Source organism: Orycteropus afer, unplaced genomic scaffold, assembly GCF_000298275.1.
Source record: "Orycteropus afer afer isolate SDZICR_OR568_19922 unplaced genomic scaffold, OryAfe1.0 scaffold00299, whole genome shotgun sequence".
In the NCBI taxonomy this organism is placed as follows: Eukaryota; Metazoa; Chordata; class Mammalia; order Tubulidentata; family Orycteropodidae; genus Orycteropus; species Orycteropus afer.
In genome coordinates this window covers 183,106-201,274 of record NW_006921886.1, presented here as the reverse complement: position 1 = coordinate 201,274, position 18,169 = coordinate 183,106, and the positions used below count along the sequence as shown (strand labels likewise).

The 18,169-nt window shown below is 38.0% G+C and overlaps 1 protein-coding gene across 1 annotated transcript in view; it reads left to right on the top strand.

The window, feature by feature from the left end:
- The window catches only part of LAMA4 (laminin subunit alpha 4), a 199,998-nt gene that overhangs the window by 130,158 nt on the left and 51,671 nt on the right, over positions 1-18,169 (top strand). The window contains exons 19-25 of the mRNA XM_007951567.2: positions 955-1,128; positions 2,169-2,314; positions 4,562-4,724; positions 7,850-7,983; positions 8,419-8,590; positions 16,114-16,245; positions 17,326-17,468. Coding sequence (XP_007949758.1) covers positions 955-1,128; positions 2,169-2,314; positions 4,562-4,724; positions 7,850-7,983; positions 8,419-8,590; positions 16,114-16,245; positions 17,326-17,468 — 1,064 coding nt within the window. The remainder of the gene's footprint in view (positions 1-954; positions 1,129-2,168; positions 2,315-4,561; positions 4,725-7,849; positions 7,984-8,418; positions 8,591-16,113; positions 16,246-17,325; positions 17,469-18,169) is intronic.

The following is an 18,169-nucleotide window of genomic DNA, read 5'->3' as shown; positions in this document are numbered from 1 at the left end:
AGCTGCACTTCAGGGTCTTGGGAATAATATTGAACTCCCTAACAATCAATATTAACCAAAATCAGTATTCACCGATTGAATGTAAATATTATTCAAAAGATTTGCATGAATAGCCTGAGCGTACACAGTGTATCCACATTCAAATGTTTAAAAATCTCTCTGAATCACACCATTTGGGCAAAAAACAGGGGACCTAACCCTTATCATACTAGGCCTCTTAGGAATGCTTTTACTGAATTGTGCATCATTGTGTTGCCTTTCAAGAATCATAGGAAACATGTGAATGAACTTATCATTACAGTTATCGTAATGGTAGAGCCAACACTGGGCAGCACTTTGGAGTTATATAATTCTCACACAAAATGTATTGTCTTCATTTTGCAGATGAGGTAATAGAAGCAAAGAGGGATTAAATGACTTGCTTCTGGTCACACGGCTACTATGTGACAGAGCCTGTTTTCAAACTCAGGTCTAAGACTCCAGAGAGATGTCTGGATCCCTCACAGATTGGCCAAGAATTTTTGTTGTTTTTCAGGATGCTGGGGAGAAAGTTCTAGCTATATTAGCAACCGAGATTAGTTATACTTCTTCCTACCAATTAGTTTTTGTTAATTTTATGGCTGCTGTGTATTGTGTAGCTGACCAGATATCCCTTCAAGCTGTTTAGTTCACCCAACCCAAGTTGTTGAATTCATATTTATTCTCATTCTTAGACCTGCTTTCTCACCCATCTTTTGCTCTTTCACCCAACTTTAAATTGAGACTATTGTGTATAATTGAACTTAAATCCTTTCTCCAACAAAGTAAGGATATAAGTAAATAAATAAAGGTGTGGAGGAGAAGAGAGCACAGAGACCCCATCAAGAATGAGGGAAGCCCATTGAGAACCATGGGAAATTACACAATATACTCATTGATGCAGTGCACTTTTAATGAAACCATTTCAAACTCCAGATTCAAGTCTCTATGATGTTTGATGGCCAATCAGCTGTAGAAGTCCAACCCAAAACCAGTGTGGATGACTTAAAAGCCTTCACATCTCTGAGTCTGTACATGAAACCTCCTGTGAAGCAGCCAGAGCTGAGTGGGACTGCGGATCAGTTTATTCTGTACCTTGGAAGCAAAAATGTAAGAGCATGCAATTTTAAAGGGGGAGAATATTAAAGGAGAAGAGAGTTGCTTTCCCTCTCTCCTTAAAACTCCTTATGCAAACCAACAAAATTCCCTTTCTGGTATGTCAAAACATAAAACTCATTTTAATGGCAGTGCTAAAATAATAGTTCAAAGATAAGTAATTCCTTCTATATGTGAGGTATTTCTGAAGTTGCCTCGTATCAGCATCACACTACTAATATTGAGTCTGAATATAGGGTTTCAAAGACCCTATAACACCTGCCTATGTATGTTTAGGAGCTCTGGTAGCATAGTGCCTAAGGCACTTGACTGCTAACCAGAAGGCTGGCGGTTCAAACCCACCAGCCACTCCTCGGAAGGAAGGTTGGGCGATCCTACTTCCGTAGTGATACTGCCTCAGAAACCCAGGGAGGGGTTGCTATGAGTCGGGGCTGACTGGACGGCAAATAACAACAACAACAACATGTATGTTTGGTTATGTGTCCTGTTTAAAGATGTATAACCAGTTGCTGTCGAGTTGACTCCAACTCATGGTGACCTGTATGTGGCAGAGTAGAGCTGCTCCATAGTATTCTCAAAGGCTGATTTTTCTGGAAGTGGATTGGCTTTCTCCCAAGGTGCCTCCGGGTAGACTGGAACCTCCACCTTCTTGGTTATCAGCCAAGTGTGCTAACTGTTTGCACCACTCAGACTCCTGAGGATGCATAGGGATTGGTATTGTCAGGCACATTATATTCCTGGGTTAGTCAAACAACACTAGCACATTCCTGCCAGCCACCTAATTCCCACAATTAGCAGTTGCTAAGGTCCAGGATGCAAATTAGAGCAAACCCAGGAGGCTGCAGCTGCTGATGCGGCCGCAGTGAGGTTGTGAAGGGAGACCCACTGCTCAAACAGGAACTTTGGGTAATAATTCAGGCTAGGAGTCCCTTGTACACAGCTACTAATTTATATTGCTGATTGTCCTTTAAGGAAATGAAAATAAAAGATAATATTCATTATTAAGTTATTTAAGTCACTTCTTAACTTTGCAGGCCAAGAAAGAGTATATGGGTCTTGCAATAAAAAATGATAACCTGGTGTACATTTATAATTTGGGGGCTAAGGATGTGGAGATCCCCCTTGACTCCAAGCCAGTCAGTTCCTGGCCTGCTTACTTCAGCATTGTCAAGATTGAAAGGTAAATATGTCCATGACACAGGGTTTTCATGCACATTTTATAAGAAATCTATTGAATGCATAGGAGCTCTGGTAGCATAGTGCCTAAGGCACTTGACTGCTAACCAGGAGGCTGGCAGTTCAAACCTACCAGCCACTCCTCGGAAGTAAGATGGGACAATCTACTTCCGTAGTGATACTGCCTCGGCAACCCAAGGAGGGGTCGCTATGAGTTGGGGCTGACTCGACGGTACATAACAACATTGAATGTGTTTATACTCAGTCTTCCTATTGATGCTATAAATAGTGTTTTCTTCTCTTTATTCTTTTTTTAAAAAAGTTTTTATTGTTATTTAGGTGAAATTTTACAAAGAAGATTCATTTTACATTCAACAGTTCATACACGTTTTGTGACCCTGGTTACATTCCCTGCAGTGTACCATCTCACCTCCCACTTCCTCCCTGTGGTTACCCTTACCTTGTGTCCTTTTTGCCTGTGCATTCCTGCCTCCCTACCTTTCTCCCTGTGTAAATGCTGCCCTTCTGATCTACCATGGTTGATTGTTCCAAGGAGTGCATCTCCCTGGGGTAGGTGTTCAGCTCATAGGCCTGTCTATTGTTTGGCTGAGAGTTAAGCCAGGGGAGTAAGTTCAATTCCATGCCCAAAAGGTGACTTGAGATGTAATCTTGGGGGTTTCACCAGCCTCTATCAGATTGGTAAGCCTGGTCAGTTTTAGGATTTTGAGTTTTGTTCCACATTTTCTCCCACTCTATAAAGGATCTCCAATTTTGATCCCTTTCTAAGTGGTTGGCATTGGTAGGCAGGTACCACCTAGTTCTTCTGGTCTCAGGGTCATATAGGTTGAGGTTCTCTTGATCCATTAGTCCTTTGGACTGACTATTTCCATGTGTCTTGATTTTCTTTATTCTTCTTTGCTCTGGACAAGGAGAGACCAAAAGTTGTCACATACATGGCCACTCACAAGCTTTTAAGACTCTAGTTGCTGCTCATCAGAGTAAGATGTATTACAATATTTTTGTATACCATATCATGGCAATTGAGCTTGATGTTCCCTACAACCATGGTCCCCAGCCTGCAGGCCCAGCAACCCATTCCCTCGAGGTGCTTATTTGTGGCTAAGAAGTTATCCTAACTTTGCCTCCTCTTGTGTTTAAACTGCATATGGACATTCTTATAGCACATACAAATACATATGTAGGAAAGTCATCTGCCAAGCCTATATATAAATGCAATGCAACACACTGCCATGAAGTCAGATCTGACTCACAGGGACCCCTCCTTGGGTTTCCAAGGTCATATCACAATGGAAGTAGGTTGCCCAACTTTCTTTCCGAGGAATGGCTGGTGGGTGGTCATGGGTATATTCCCAGTTGCCTATCCTTATCTGTCCATCTAGGTATCCACCTATAGAGATTAGCGTTTGCTGTTCCTGACAATGCAATATTGTGTATGCAACACCATTTGCCTTTATTGTCTTCCCTTTATTCTTCATCTTCTTTCTTCCTTTCTTCTGTATCCCTTCCTAAACACCTTAGTAGAAAAGGTTAGAAAGAAATGGTCATCATTTGTAAATAGTAATCTGATTATAAGATCTTTACTTGACCAATCCATGAATTAATTCTAATAGAGATAGATGGATAGCAGTCATTGAGTCGACTCTGACTAAAGGTAACCCCATGTACAATAGAACAAAATGTTGCCCAGTCATGTGTCATCCTTATGTTTAAGTTCATTACTGCAGCAACTGTGTCAATCTTTCTCACTAAGGTCTCCCTCATCTTCCCTGGCCCTCTACTTCACCAAACATGATGTCTTCCTTTAGCAATTGATCCTTCCTGATGACACATCCAAAACAAACAAGTTGGACAATGTTCTGTTGCAATCCATAAGGTTTTCATAGGCTAATTTTCAGAAGTAGAACAACAGACCTTTCTTTCAAGTCTGTCTTAGCCTAGAAGCTCTGCTGAAACCTGTCCACCATGTTGATATTTGAAATACCAGAACTATAGTGTCCAGCATCACAGCAACACACAAGCCACTACAGTGTGACAAACTGACAGACAGGTGGTAGGAATTTAAATATAGAATATCTTTGTTTCCTTTCCCAGTGCATAAATGCTTATTAATGGCAAAATCAAATCACGAATTTTGTGATGAGACAACAGTAATATTTTGACATTAGGAAAAAATACATGTTTTCTACAAATTATCTGGTTAATAAACAGTGATAATTATTTATCTTAACAGGATAGGAAAACATGGAAAAATGTTTTTGACAGTCCCGAGTCTAAGTAGCACAGCAGAGGAGAAGTTCATTAAAAAGGGGGAATTTGCAGGAGATGACTCCTTGCTGGATCTGGACCCTGAGGACACTGTGTTTTATATTGGCGGGGTGCCTTCAAACTTCAAGGTAAACACCCAGCTACAATCTGATGTATTACCAATATGCAGTGATTGCTTTTTATAAATGAATAAGACCTAGCATGATGGAAGAGGAACCTGATTATCATTTTAAGAAAGAGCTTAGTTCAGTGGATGGTAGAATCCTGAAGCAGGACATTATAAATCTGGTGTATAAATGCAGTCTCAACTACCTATTTTTTTTCAGGTGTCAAGTAATAGCATCTGAGAATCAATTAATTTCATTCTGATGCATGCATTTGTAATTAACATTATGCCACCTGCTGGAGGAGAGCCTGTACCTTCTGAGTGTCTCCACAATTTGAATCAAGTCTTCAGCTTTTAAGATTTCAGTTCCAAAAACTCAGTTTTCTCAACTAACACAGGCATGAAATAAGATGTTAGGAATGGGGGGGCGGGGGTGAAACTTGGGGAAGAGTACAACACATGATGAAACAGATTGAGGCATCCACATTTGCACTTACTAATTTTGGGTAGGAAATAAGCCTGGCCCAAGAACTGGAGTTGGTGCCCTAAATAAACCTTTACTTATTAAGCTGGGAATCTTACAACAAATACAGAGCACAAGGTTACTTGTTTCTCTGTCCCAAAGATGTCCTACTGAGTAATTGAACTTCCACAAGATTTTTGCCTGTAATATTTTTTGAAACAACTTGTTGCATGAGTTTATTCCCTATACTATAAAAAGTTCTTCATTTTATTTTTGTTTAAATTACTTCTTCATAAGGAACATATTGGCTCCCACACTCAGTGAATCATTTAATGATCTTTTATCCGTGTTCCTTATGATTTTATAAATCTTATTAGGTAATTTCCTCATTTTTCCAAATGTATTTTAATCTGATGCTCCGATGCCTTGACATTCCTTAATTTCCAGCCCCTTTCCAATTGCCCTTATTATTCCAGATGTTCATCTCTGTTACTTCTCCAATTCTGAAGTATCTATTTTGTCTTATGTAGTTTAGCAAAATCATCTCTGAACTTGGGTTTGAGTCCCAGCTCCATTACACTATCTGTGGGACCCTGAGTAATCTTTAACTCCTTTGAGACTCAGTTTCCTCACTTGTAAATGAGTAAAATAGATTTTTATCTCATTATCTCACAGTCACTCTGAAGCTTATATCAAGTAAAGCTTCCCACAAAAGTACCCTGTAACCCATTAAAATGCAATCTAAATTGATTTATGTATTGCCTTATTACAAAAGAGATTTAAGGCAGTTTATAACACAATATTTTAAAAGCAAGTAAGAGTATGAAGAAAATAAATTGTATATAATGAATTTAATGTTGAGATAAGACACAACTCACTTGCTTGAGGTACCACAATAAGGTCTAAACTTTCACCAGCCAGTTCATAAGGTAAGAATGCCAAGCATAAGCATCCCTGGTACCCAGGACCTAAAAAAGTGTTTCCTGAAGTTGCTCAAGTAAAGGGCACCGTGTAACCTGGTGAACAATATCATAAAAAATGAGGTTTCACAGGTATTTCTAAAAATGGTCCTCAGTGAAGGATAAAGCAATGATGTTAAATGAAAAGATAAATGTAATTCTACAAAAACCCAGGTCACAGCTTATTACAAAGCTAGGTTTGTATCTGTGGAGTGATGGGCTGGCTGTCCTTCAGCAAAGCTCCATCAATATTTTCTCTAGCCAAGTTTAGAATTGGAGTCAAGTGCGTTCAAGCCACTTCTGCCTGGCAAGTCAGCCTAGGAGTATGTATTTTCTACATTGCTGCTTTGGTGCAGGTTCAAGGGTTTTATTGAGATGTAAACTGAATGAATATAAGGCAGCTTTCTTGTTTTTATTTATCATTAATATTTTGGTACAGGGACCAGAACTGCAACAAATATTCCAAGCCTGAATAGTCTCTAGTTCTATATATAGTTGGATAATATTTTTTTCTCTGTGTTGATGATTGTTGTTGTTGTTGTTGTTGTTATGTGCCGTCAAGTCAGATCTGACTCATAGCGACCCCTCCTTGGGTTTCCGAGGCAGTATCACTATGGAAGTAGATTGCCCCATCTTCCTTCCAGGGAGTGGCTGGTGGGTTTGAACCGCCAGCCTTCTGTTAGCAGTCAAGTGCCTTAGCCACTATGCTACCAGAGCTCCTTTCAAATAATGCCAGGTAGATAATACAGTTAGCTTGTTTTAAGGTTTAAGCTTGTGTAAGTTACTTGCTATAAACATAGATGACAGAAGTTGGGAAGGATAAATAAAAGATTAAACATGAGTTAAAAATCCTAAGAAAACCCTTAGAAGAATATTTATCCATCTTAGTTGAGTAAAATTTTCCTCAGTGGGATTGAAAAACACAAAACTTTTCAAAATATTCATGGAACTAGCTCTATTTCCTTCCTTCTAGCTTTGGGGCTGTGGTAGTGTAGTGCCTAAGGCACTTGACTGCTAACCAGAAGGCTGGTAGTTCAAACCCACCAGCCACTCTTCAGAAGGAAGGTTGGGCAATCTACTTCCATAGTGATACCACCTTGGAAACCCAAAGAAGGGTCGCTATGAGTCAGGGTTGACTCGAGGGCACATAACAACAACAATAACAGCTTTGGGGCAGGTGCCATGTATAATGCAAAATAAATGGCTAATGGCTACACTTTCCTCTTATTAATCCAGCCTTACTGTCTAATAAATCAATACAAAATAGTATAAGCTCCCTGAACAGAAATTGGGGACAGGGAGATAAAGGACATATCCAAGCAAATAGGGACTGGATCTAGGATTTCAATTCCAGGATTATTACTTGCTAGTTACAGACACATCATTGTACCTCTGAGTCACTTTCCCTCTTTGTATGAGAACAGGAATACTTGCTTCACAGAGTGGTTGTGAAGATTGAGTTAGATCGTGAATTTACTGTTTAGAATATGCCTAACACGTAATATATGCTCAATAAATCTCACCTTTCTGCTAAGAAATGCACAACTGACAAATCACTGGTTATCTAAATGAGTTAGCATATAGAATAGACACAAAACTCAGGTTTAGAATGATATTTAATGAGTTGGTATTTCCCCGTGACCTATTAGCCTCATTGCCTGTTTTGCACCATCTAACTAAACTATGATCACAAAACAGTTTGACTTTGCTTTCTCTTCTGCACAGCTCCCTGCCAGCTTAAACCTGCCTGGCTTCATTGGCTGCCTGGAATTGGCCACTTTGAATAATGATGTGATAAGCTTATACAATTTTAAGCACATCTATAATATGGACCCCTCTAAGTCAGTGCCCTGTGCCAGGTAAGTAATAATTAAGAGTGCTAAAGACTTTAGTAGCCATGTAGGAGCAGTAAACAGGATAAGAGTGGGTCAAGAGTCAGGTTCTCAATCTTTTCTTTGGGGACACCAGTTTTGAAAATGTATGATAATCATGCCTGCAAAAAAATCCTTCAGTTCCCCCTACCTTAGATGAGCATGCACAAGTGTTGAACAACTTTTTAGCAGCTTTGAGTTAGAATTCCAGGAACTGGAGTTTCACTGGAGTCTTCTGTTGTCTTAACATATAGAATAGAAAAAACAAAATCTTAAGATCAACTCATTTAACTTATAAATACTTATTGTCTTTCCCATGCAGACGAGTTTCATTTAAATGATGTAAGTTCCATGGATGATATGACGATAACGGCCTCAATACAAAACCTGAAATGTCATACAATCCTTGCATTTCCATTTCAGAGATAAACTGGCCTTCACTCAAAGTCGAGCTGCCAGCTACTTCTTCGATGGCTCTAGTTATGCTGTGGTGAGGGATATCACCAAGAGAGGGAAATTTGGTCAGGTCACACGCTTTGACATAGAAGTTCGAACACCAGCTGATAATGGCCTTGTGCTCCTGATGGTCAACGGAGTGAGTAAAAAAGAAAATCCTACCCCTTTTCTTCATCATATATTTCCCTTACTATCTTCTCTACATATTTCCAGGAACTATCCCTGGCTGAGTACATCATGCCATCACACTGAATTTCTAGTTTAGGAAGTAAAATTGGATTTTCCATCAAGGAAGTAATGACAGAAATAAATTAAAATTAAAAATAGCACTAAAATGCATTCCTTGCCCTACATTTAAGAGCTCTGGTAGCATAGTGGCTAAAGCACTTGACTGCTAACCAGAAGGCTGGCAGTTCAAACCCACCAGTCACTCCTCGGAAGGAAGGTTGGGCAATCCTACTTCCGTAGTGATACTGCCTCAGAAACCCAAGGAGGGGTCACTATGAGTCGGGGCCGACTCGACGGCACACAACAACAACAACAAAGCCCTACATTTTTGGATATATATTAGACATTCCCTTTACCTTTAAAAGAACTTTGAGAAATATCAGCACCAAAAGGTAGGTGAGCAGTGTCTCTGCAGAAATTTAGCACTGGTCATTTTAGCACTGAACTTTTTAATCATGAGTGCCCATCAGTTTAAAAATAATACTAATAATACATGATTATTATACACATATACACTTCATTTATAAATGCTATGCATGTATTCATATGGGCATATTGTTGAAAGTGTTCCAAACTAGATATTAAAGACAAATTATATAAAGATAAAATAAATGTTTTCAAATGAATTTTTATGTATTAAAATTATTATGTATTTTCCGTTAATGAAAATAATTATTAACAATAGTGTTATTTAAGGAATGTAATTAAGTATGCTTAGCTCTGGTAGCATAGTGGCTAAAGCACTTGACTGCTAACCAGAAGGCTGGCGGTTCAAACCCACCAGCCACTCCTCGGAAGGAAGGTTGGCCAATCCTACTTCCGTAGTGATACTGCCTCGGAAACCCAAGGAGGGGTCACTATGATTCGGGGCCGACTTGACGGCACATAACAACATAACTATTTTTTAACATCTTGTTAAATCTTATGTCCAATTTATTTCAGTATGTGGTTTTATTAGCAGTCATAATTGGAAAAGATACATCATAAAAATCAACAACAGAAGAAGTGTATCATTGGCTGTGCTTACTAAATCATGAGGTCACTTCTCAATCTCATTTGTCAATTTTTGTTGTTTTTAAGTGTCATTGAGTCGATTCTGATTCACAGTGACCCTATGAACAACAGAATGGAACACTGCACAGTCCTGCCCCATCCTCACAATTGCTGCTGTGCTTGAACCCATTGTGGCAGCCACTGTGTCAGTCCATCTCAATAACAGCCTTCCTCTTTTTCTCTGACCCTCTATTTGACCAAGCATGATATCCTTCTCCAGGGACTGGTCCTTTCTGAATACATGTCCAAAGTACATAAGATGAAGTCTCACCATCTTGTTTCTAAGCAGCATTCTGGATGTACTTCTTCAAAGACAGATTTCATTCATTCTTCTGGAAGTCCGTGGTTTATTTAATATCCTTTGCCAATACCATAATTCAAATGCATCAGTTCTCCTTGGGTCTTCCTGATTTGTTGTTCAGCCTTCGCGTCCATATGAGACAGTTAAAATACCATGGCTTGGGACAGGTACACTTTAGTTCTCAGAATAGCATCTTTGGTTTTTAATGCTTTAAAGGGATCTTTTGCAGCAGATTTAACCAATGCAATAGGTTTCTGGGTTTCTTGACTGCTGCTTCCATAGGTATTGATTGTGTATTCAAGTAAAACTAAATCCTTGATAATTTCCATTTTCTCCACTTAATATGATGTTGCTTATGGGTCCAGTTGTGAGGATCTGAAGTTTTCTTTATGTTGAGATGTAATCCATACTGAAGGCTGTAGTCTTTGATCTTCATCAGAAAGTGCTTTTGAGTCCTCTTCACTTTCAGCAAGTAATATTGTGCCATCTGCATATTGCAAGTTTTTAATGAGTCTCCCTCCAATCCTGATGCCATGTTCTTCATATAGTTCAACTTCTCAGATTATTTGCTCAGCTCTGACACTCATCTTTGCTGATTTTAACCCACATAGTATCCTCTTGTTCTTTTCAAATGACTGCCTCTTGGTCTATGCACAGGTTCCCCTTGAGCACAGTTAAGTGTTCCAGAATTCCCATTCTTCAAAATATTATCCATAATTTGTTATGATCTACACAGTTGAATGCCTTTGGGTAGTCAGTAAAACACAAGTAAATATCTTTCTGGTATTCTTTGTTTTCAGCCAATATCCACCTGACATCAGCAATGATATCCCTTATTCCATGTCCTATTCTGAATCTGGCTGTTAGTTCCCAGTCACTGTACTACAGCAACCATTTTTTTTTTTTTTTTTAATTATCTTCAGCAAAAATTTACTTACATGTTATATTAATGATAATATTCAATAGTTTTCACATTCTGTTGAATCACCTTTCTCTGAAATAGGCATAAATGTGGATCACTTCCAATTAGTTGGCCAAGTCTTCCAAATTCCTGGGCATAAATGAGAGAACACTTTTAGCATTGCATCTGTTTGTTGAAACATTTCAGTTGGTATTCCATCAATTCCAGGAGCCTGGTTTTTCATCAATGTCTTCAGGGAAGCTTGGACTTCTTTGCTCAGTACTATCATCAGTTCTTGAAATGGTTGAATGTCAACTAGTTCTTTTTGGTACAGTGGTTCTGTGTTTTGCTTCCATCTTCTTTTCATGCTTCCTGCATCATTCATTATTTTGCCCATGGAACCTCTCAATATTGCAACTCCAAGCTTGAATTATTTTCTTCAGTTCTTTCAGCTTGAGAAATTATGAACATATTCTTCCTTTCCGTATTCTAACTCCAGATTTTTGCACCTTTCATTATAATACTTTTCTTTGTCTTCTTGAGCCACCCTTTGAAATCTTATGTTCAGCTCTTTTACTTCATCATTTCTTCCATTTGCTTTATCTACTCTACATTCAAGAGCAAGTTTTAGAGTCTCTCTTAACATCACTTTGGCCTTTTCTCATATCCTTTTTATTTTTCCTATCTTTTTATGGACTTTTTGCTTTCTTCATGTATGAATTCTTGATGTCATCCCATAGTTCATCTGGCCTTCAGTCATTAGTGCTCGATTTGTTGAATCTATTCTTGAGACAGTCTCTAAATTCAAGTGGTATATACTCAAGATTATAGTTCAGCTTTCAAGGACTTGTTATTTTTCAGCTTCAACTTGAACTTGCTTAAACACTATTGATGGTCTATCCTGCAGTCATCCCCTGGCTTTGTTCTGACTAATAATATAGAGTTTCTCCATCATTTCTTTCCACAGATATGGTCAATTTGATTTCTGTGTAATCTATCTGGCAAGGTCCATGTATATAGATGCCATTTATGTTGTTACAAAAAGGTATTTGCAGAGAATAAGTTGCTGGTTTTACAAAATTCTATCATGTGATCTCAAGTATCATTTCTATCACCAAGGCCACATTTTCCAACTACTGATCCTTCTTTGTTTCCAACTTTCAAATTCCAAACACCAGTAATTATCAGTGCATCTTGATTGCATGTTTGGTCAGTTTCAGACTGCAGTTGAAGTAATACAAGTTGATAACTGTTCTAGTTACCTAGTGCCACTCTGACAAGAGTATACCACAAATGGGATGGCTTGAACAAACAGGAGTTTATTCTCTTACAGTTCAGGAGGGTACAAGTCCAAGTTCAAAGTGCCAGGCTGTAGGGGCTGGGTGAAAGCCCCTCGACCTTGGGCTTCAGCTCTGCCTCTTGCTCCCAGCTCATTGGAGCTAGAGGCATCTCTTCACTCAGGCAGCTACTGGCTGCTGAGGCTAAGAAGCCCGAGGTTGACAAATAAAATGGCACAGTCCCGATGTTACCAAACCACATGGCAGGCCATTAATTTAAGTGTATTGAAAGCCCCAAGGTCAGCAGAGCATGGCAGGCTGCTGCACAGTGACTCGGCTACCTGCAGGGTTCAAGAGTGCCATAAGCTAGAGACCATTCCCAAAGCTGGTACTTATATATGGGAAGGAGACCACATCCCTAAAGCAGCTGCTCATAGTAGATCCCACCATGGAACGATTACCAGTCTCATCATGGGGAATACTATATCCAGCTGCCCAACCACTCAACCAGGCCTAGTCAGGTTGACACACAAACTTAACTACCACAGTAACAATTTTCAGTTTCTTCATCTTTGGCATTATTGGTTGGTGTAAATTTGAATAATAGTTGTATTAACTGGTTTTCCTTATAGGCATATGGATACTATCTTATCACTGACAGCATTGTACTTCAGGCTAGATCTTGAATTTTTTTTTTTTTTTTTTTTTTGAGGATGAATGCAATGAAATTCCTCTTCAATGTGTCATTCCTGGCATAGCAGACCATATCATTCTCTGGTTCAAAATGGCCAATACCAGTCTATTTCAGCTCACTAATGCCTAGGACATTGATCTTTATGCATTCTCTTTCTTTTTTGATCACTTACAATTTTTCTAGATTCATACTTCGTACTTTCCCCATTTCAATTATTAATGGATATTTGCAGCTGTTTCTTCTCATTTTGAGTCACACTACATTAGCAGATGAAGGTCTTGAAAGCTTTACTCCATTCATATCATTAAAGTCGACTCTACTTTGAAGAGGCAGATCTTTCCTACTCATATTTTGAGTGCCTTCCAACTTGAGGGGCTCATCTTCCAGCAGTGTATCAGACAATGTCTACTGCTATTCATTAAATTTTTCACTGGCCAATTTTTTTCAGAAATTGATTGCCAGGTCTTTCTTCCTATAGTGCCTTAGTCTAGAAGCTCCACTGAAACCTGCCCACCATGGTTGACTCTGTTGCTGTTTGAAATACTGATGACATAGCTTCCAGCATCGCAGCTATACACAAGCCACCACAACACAACAACCTGATGGACAAGTGGTGAATTCATCATTTAGCAAAGGTTTTCTTTAAAATTTGGCTTGTAAATTTCCTTCTTTCCTGGTGCTGGTTTTTGCAAGCTAATGAGATATTGTAAAGTTTTATAAACTTTTAACATAAGATCTCAAAACCTATGAAACTCTTCAGTGGAAGATTTCTAAACAGATTAGAAATTTATCTCCACAAATGTTTTAATAGCACAGATAAGAAGTTTTTAGATTGTGCCCTTCCATTTTTTTCTTTGGTAAAATAACATAACATTAGAAAAATTTTCTACACATCTGCTTTAAAAACTATCTTCCCAGACCACCAGTTTCTTTAAAAATTACTTCTCATTCATTGTAATAACAATATTTTTGCCTTGAGAGGACAAATCAAGACTGATTTTTTTTTTTTAATAACTAGTAGATTTCATATTACTGAAAGACATTTGTCATCACAAGTAAAGGTCAGCAAATTTAGAATGTTTGATTTTATAAAGAAAAATATGTGCCCCTTCCTTACACTTGACAGCTCTTTTAGTAATTCACAGGAAGTAGCCATCAAGCATCTGTGTATCTTGAAAGATTTTTTATCATTTGGAATCTCAACACAAAATCATTGTAAATATTCTATCATTTATATCACATCACCCATCAATCCATATAACCCAGCTTACATAAGCTATAATAAATTCCAGTAGGCTGAAAATGAAGAAATGGATGAGGGGCCATTATTAACCCTTCAGGTATGGAATCACACTCAGGACACTACACATAGTATATGAACCTCACATAAGACTGACACAGGGATGAAGTGAAGGCCCAGTGTCAATCCATATATTGCATAGATAGCTAGCTCCCTCAAGTCACCCCCAACTCATGGCAGTGTTATGTACAACAGATCATTGCCTAGTCCTGTTTCATCTTCATAATCGCCAGCATGTTGAGTCCATTGTGCAGCTATTGTGCCAATGCATCTTACCAGTGGTCTCTGTCACCCTCACTGGCCCTCTGCTTCATTAAACATCATGTCCTCCTCCCACAGTTGATCCTTCCTGATGACATGTACAAAGCAAGCAAGTCAGAAAATACTTTGCTGTGATCCTTAAAATAGTCATCGGTTCATTTTTGGAAGTAGATCACCAGGCCTTTCTTCCTGTCCCTCTCAGTCTAGAAGCTCCACTAGAATCTGCTCACCATGGGTGACACTGCTGGTATTTGAAGTACTGGTGGCCCAGCTTCCAGCATCATAGTAACACCCAAGTCAGCAGAATTTCAGGCAGTGGTGAATGTATGAACCTAGAGGCTAATTTCTTTCTGTGTTTCAGATTTTAAAAATAAGTACAAAGAGAAGTTAAAATATTTTCTTTCTACACCCAGTGTGTGTTGTGTTCCACACTCTCAGGAGTACAGAACTCCACTCAGGAGTCACTTTCTAAAGAACAGGAACTTTGCCCCAGCACCTAAGTTTTCAAATCCATTGAATTCTTGTAATACTGAACTTCTGAAAACAAGCAAACTTGACCAGAAAATTACTTGTGTTGTTTGTCGTTTGGTGCCATTGAGTGAATTCTGACTCATAACTACCCGATGTTCAACAGAACAAAACACTGCCCGGTCCTGCACCATCCTCACAATCATTGCTAGACTTGAGTCCATTGTCGCAGCCACTCTGTCAATCCGTCTCCTCAAGGGTCTTCTTTTTTTTTGTTAAATCTTATACTTGATCAAGCATGATATCCTTCCCCAGGGGCTGGTTTCTCCTCTTAACATGACCAAAGTGTAGGAGACAAAGCCTCCCCTCCTTGCTTCCAAGGAGTACTCTAGCTGGATTTCTTCCAAGACAGATCTTTTCATTCTTCCAGAAGTACATATTCTTTGCCAAGACAGTAATTCAAATGCACTGATTCTTCTTCGGTCTTCCTTATTCATTGTTCAGCTTTCACATGCATATGAAAATACCAAGGCTTGGGTCAGGTACACCTTACTCAATTATTTAGTCAAAGGAATTACTTTGATTATAGAACAACATGTTGTCCAAATACATAACTTCATATTTATTTATATAAAGTCAGTGTTTCAAAATAATACAACAACCTTCTTTTTATATTATTTGTCATTAATTTTTTTTAACTTCTTTTCAATATACTTCAGAATTATTTTTCAGGATTACTAATTTTTTCTTAAAATGAATGCATTTCATTTACTGGGCTATTACAATTTTTTAAGTGCATGAACACAGGTAATTGACTGTGCATGGTCTATTAATTTTAAGAACTTTAAAAGGTCAGTAATTTTGCCCAAATCACAATAAATAAATAAAAAGGTCAATAATGTAGACTTAAACCTAAACCCATTGATTCATAAAGTAGAATTGAAAAAGAAGTTCTAAATTATCATTAATATTAACACTTTACTATATTAATATGAAAACTAATTGCTGATATAGAAGTAGTAGTAGTAATTTTTATTTCATAATAAGAATTTCATGAGGTTTGCTTTCTCATTGGGTAGTTTCAATAATGAAGAATATACTATTATTTCTTAAACTCAGCTAAATCTGCACTTTCATAATAGCACATGCTCGCATCTTACAACTTCTTTGTCTCCACAGAGTATGTTTTTCAGCCTGGAGATGCGCAGTGGTTTCCTACATGTGTTCTATGATTTTGGATTCAGCAATGGCCCTGTGCATCTTGAAGACACGTTGAAGAAAGCTCAGATTAATGATGCTAAATACCATGAGGTACAAATTCTCACAGTTTGTTTGTTTGGATCTCCTGATAGTAATTAAACTGAACACTTTCACATCTAAAGAGCAACTAACGGGCCTCACCCAAAAATACTCAACCCAACAATAGCATTTGCTTTAAAAGAATATATGTTTTTGTCATCTCCACACTTAAAAGAATTACTGAACAATTCTTTTTAATTGCTCCATTGACCAAAAGTCTCCAGCAGTGCTAATATCATGATTACCAGAGCAGTCCTATAGAATCCTTTGATACATTTGTTGAAAATTCCAGAGTGTACAGACACAGGATTATTTCCTGTATCTATCAAGCTACTAATGGAAATGTAAAAAAAAAAAAAAAAAAAAAATAGATATAACTAAATGCAGAATTTAAACTTTTCAAATCATTTATCCAGAACTTAGAAAATACTAACACAGGTTTCCTTATAAAGAGAATCCACAAAAAATGATCTTTAGTCTTGAAACATGTGTGCAGTATACTGATAATATACTTCGTTTTCATTAAGAGCTACTTTAAATAGATTTAACTTAACAAAGCACATAAAGGTATGATTTTTTTTAATTGAACAAAAATGTAGGGATTAGGAAGTTCTATTTCCCCGTTCAGTTCAAAGTTCATAGTCTTCTCGAAGATGGGTTAGAATAAAAAGAGAATTTTGTAACTATCTCTCTGCCTATAGCATTGGGAGTTCTTCAAGTAGCTCATTATGTCCCCAAAGAACTATACCTTGTGACATGCCTTCTGCAGTTCAGAAGACACCTGTTTATAGTTCTTTCCTGAATCTCTCAGAAAGGGCAAGAAAAACAGTAGGTCTCATAGCAAAAATTTTCTTCAGCCAGCTCCCTCTCCATATAGACATCCTTCCCAAGAAATTGAACTGCTGGTTGCTTAAGCCAGAGTTTTTAATGTGTATAAGTAAGAAGTGAAAATCTCTTCCTCATTATATGAACAAGCAAGTGCAAAGACATGGAAGAGTGGCTGCTATAACCAGAATAATTAAAATACACAGCTTTCTTAAAAAGGGTGATGATTAGAGTTGATCAAGACATACTGTGTATTATTTCTCCTAGATCTCAATCATCTATCACAATGATAAGAAAATGATCTTGGTAGTTGACAGACGACATGTGAAGAGCATGGATAATGAAAAGATGAAAATACCTTTTACAGATATTTACATTGGAGGGGCTCCCCCAGAAATTATACAATCCAGGTAAGTTTTTTTGTTGTTGTTGCTAAATAGCTGTTTGTTCCTAATGATGTACTTGGATGAGTATTCAACTTTCAGGAGAAATCTAGTTTAAGGTTTAAAGACCTCCACCTGCTCCCCTTATACACATGCACGCATGCACACACATTTGTGTGCACACAGAGTCCCCTCCTACCATCTTCGTGAGTCCTTTAAATTAGCATCTAGTTGATATGATTTACAATTTCTTTAATTGTTTATTACCCCTGGGACATATTCTAACACAATATTTCTCATCAAGAGGAGAGGGCAGAGCATGTACACTGTGGGAAAATAAAGAGGCTTTATGTTCTTTTACTTTTGTTTTAGTTTTAATTAAAACTTATTTTGAATTCTCAAACAGCATCTAATGAGGGTGAAAATGTTTAAGATTGTCTAATGAGATGTGATTTATGTATAAAGAAGCATTGTTCTAATGTATTAAAAAAAAATTAGCTGTCACTAACCATTGGACGACGTGTAGCACTGGGCAGGTCAACTGCGAAGGAACTGTTACAAGTGCTGAGGAGCAAGGATGTCTCCGTGAGGACTAAGGTGTGCCTGATACAAGCCATGATATTTCCAATCGCCTCATATGCATGTGAGAGCTGGGCAATGAATAAGGAAGACCAAAGAAGAGTTGATGCTTTTGAGTTGTGGTGCTGGCGAAGAATGCTGAAAGTACC